The 535-nt window shown below is 60.2% G+C and overlaps 1 protein-coding gene across 1 annotated transcript in view; it reads left to right on the forward strand.

Moving 5' to 3' along the window:
* Window positions 1–280: 280 nt before the first annotated feature.
* The window catches only part of DCUN1D4 (defective in cullin neddylation 1 domain containing 4), a gene marked incomplete in the record, with an annotated part of 107,183 nt that continues 106,928 nt past the window's right edge, over window positions 281–535 (forward strand). Inside the window, 1 exon segment of the mRNA XM_027775928.1 lies at window positions 281–375. Coding sequence (XP_027631729.1) covers window positions 370–375 — 6 coding nt within the window.

Below are 535 nucleotides of genomic sequence, written 5' to 3' on the forward strand. Positions count from 1 at the left end.
GCATGCTCACTGGCCTGGCTGGGGTCACTGGGAGTGGGTGGCTCCCTGACCTGTGACCCCTGTAAAAGTTGTGTTTGCTAAATGGGGAAGCAGCTTCCCGACAAGCAGAGGGGACCCTTCCCAGTCAAAGGTAGGAGAACTGAGCAGAACTCCTGCCGATGGCCCCAGTGGCCTTCAGCGCCCCAACGGCCAGGCCCCTCTGTGCCTGTCCCCTCACCTGTGAGAGGAGGGAGTGTCCCAGCTCCAACATTCCACCCCCTTTGTTCTGCTTCTGGTTCCGGTTCTGATCTCCTGCCACTTTCTGTCCTAGTGCTGAGGCGGTCAGGGACAAAGACATGCCTGTGAGCAGCCTCACTCAAGAAAGGCTTCATGGAGGTGAGCTTCCGCTGAGCCGCTGGGGCCAAGGAGGAAGGGCGGGGACAGGGGGGGCGGCTGGCTGGGGGAGGACCTGTGGTGTCGGCCTGGGGCCGTCTAATTGTCCGAGTCTTTCTTCTCCCTCTTCCTCTTCCCTTCTCCTCTTCTCTCTCTTCTTTCT

Source organism: Tupaia chinensis, unplaced genomic scaffold (assembly GCF_000334495.1).
Source record: "Tupaia chinensis unplaced genomic scaffold, TupChi_1.0 Scaffold000054_1, whole genome shotgun sequence".
Taxonomy (NCBI): domain Eukaryota; kingdom Metazoa; phylum Chordata; class Mammalia; order Scandentia; family Tupaiidae; genus Tupaia; species Tupaia belangeri.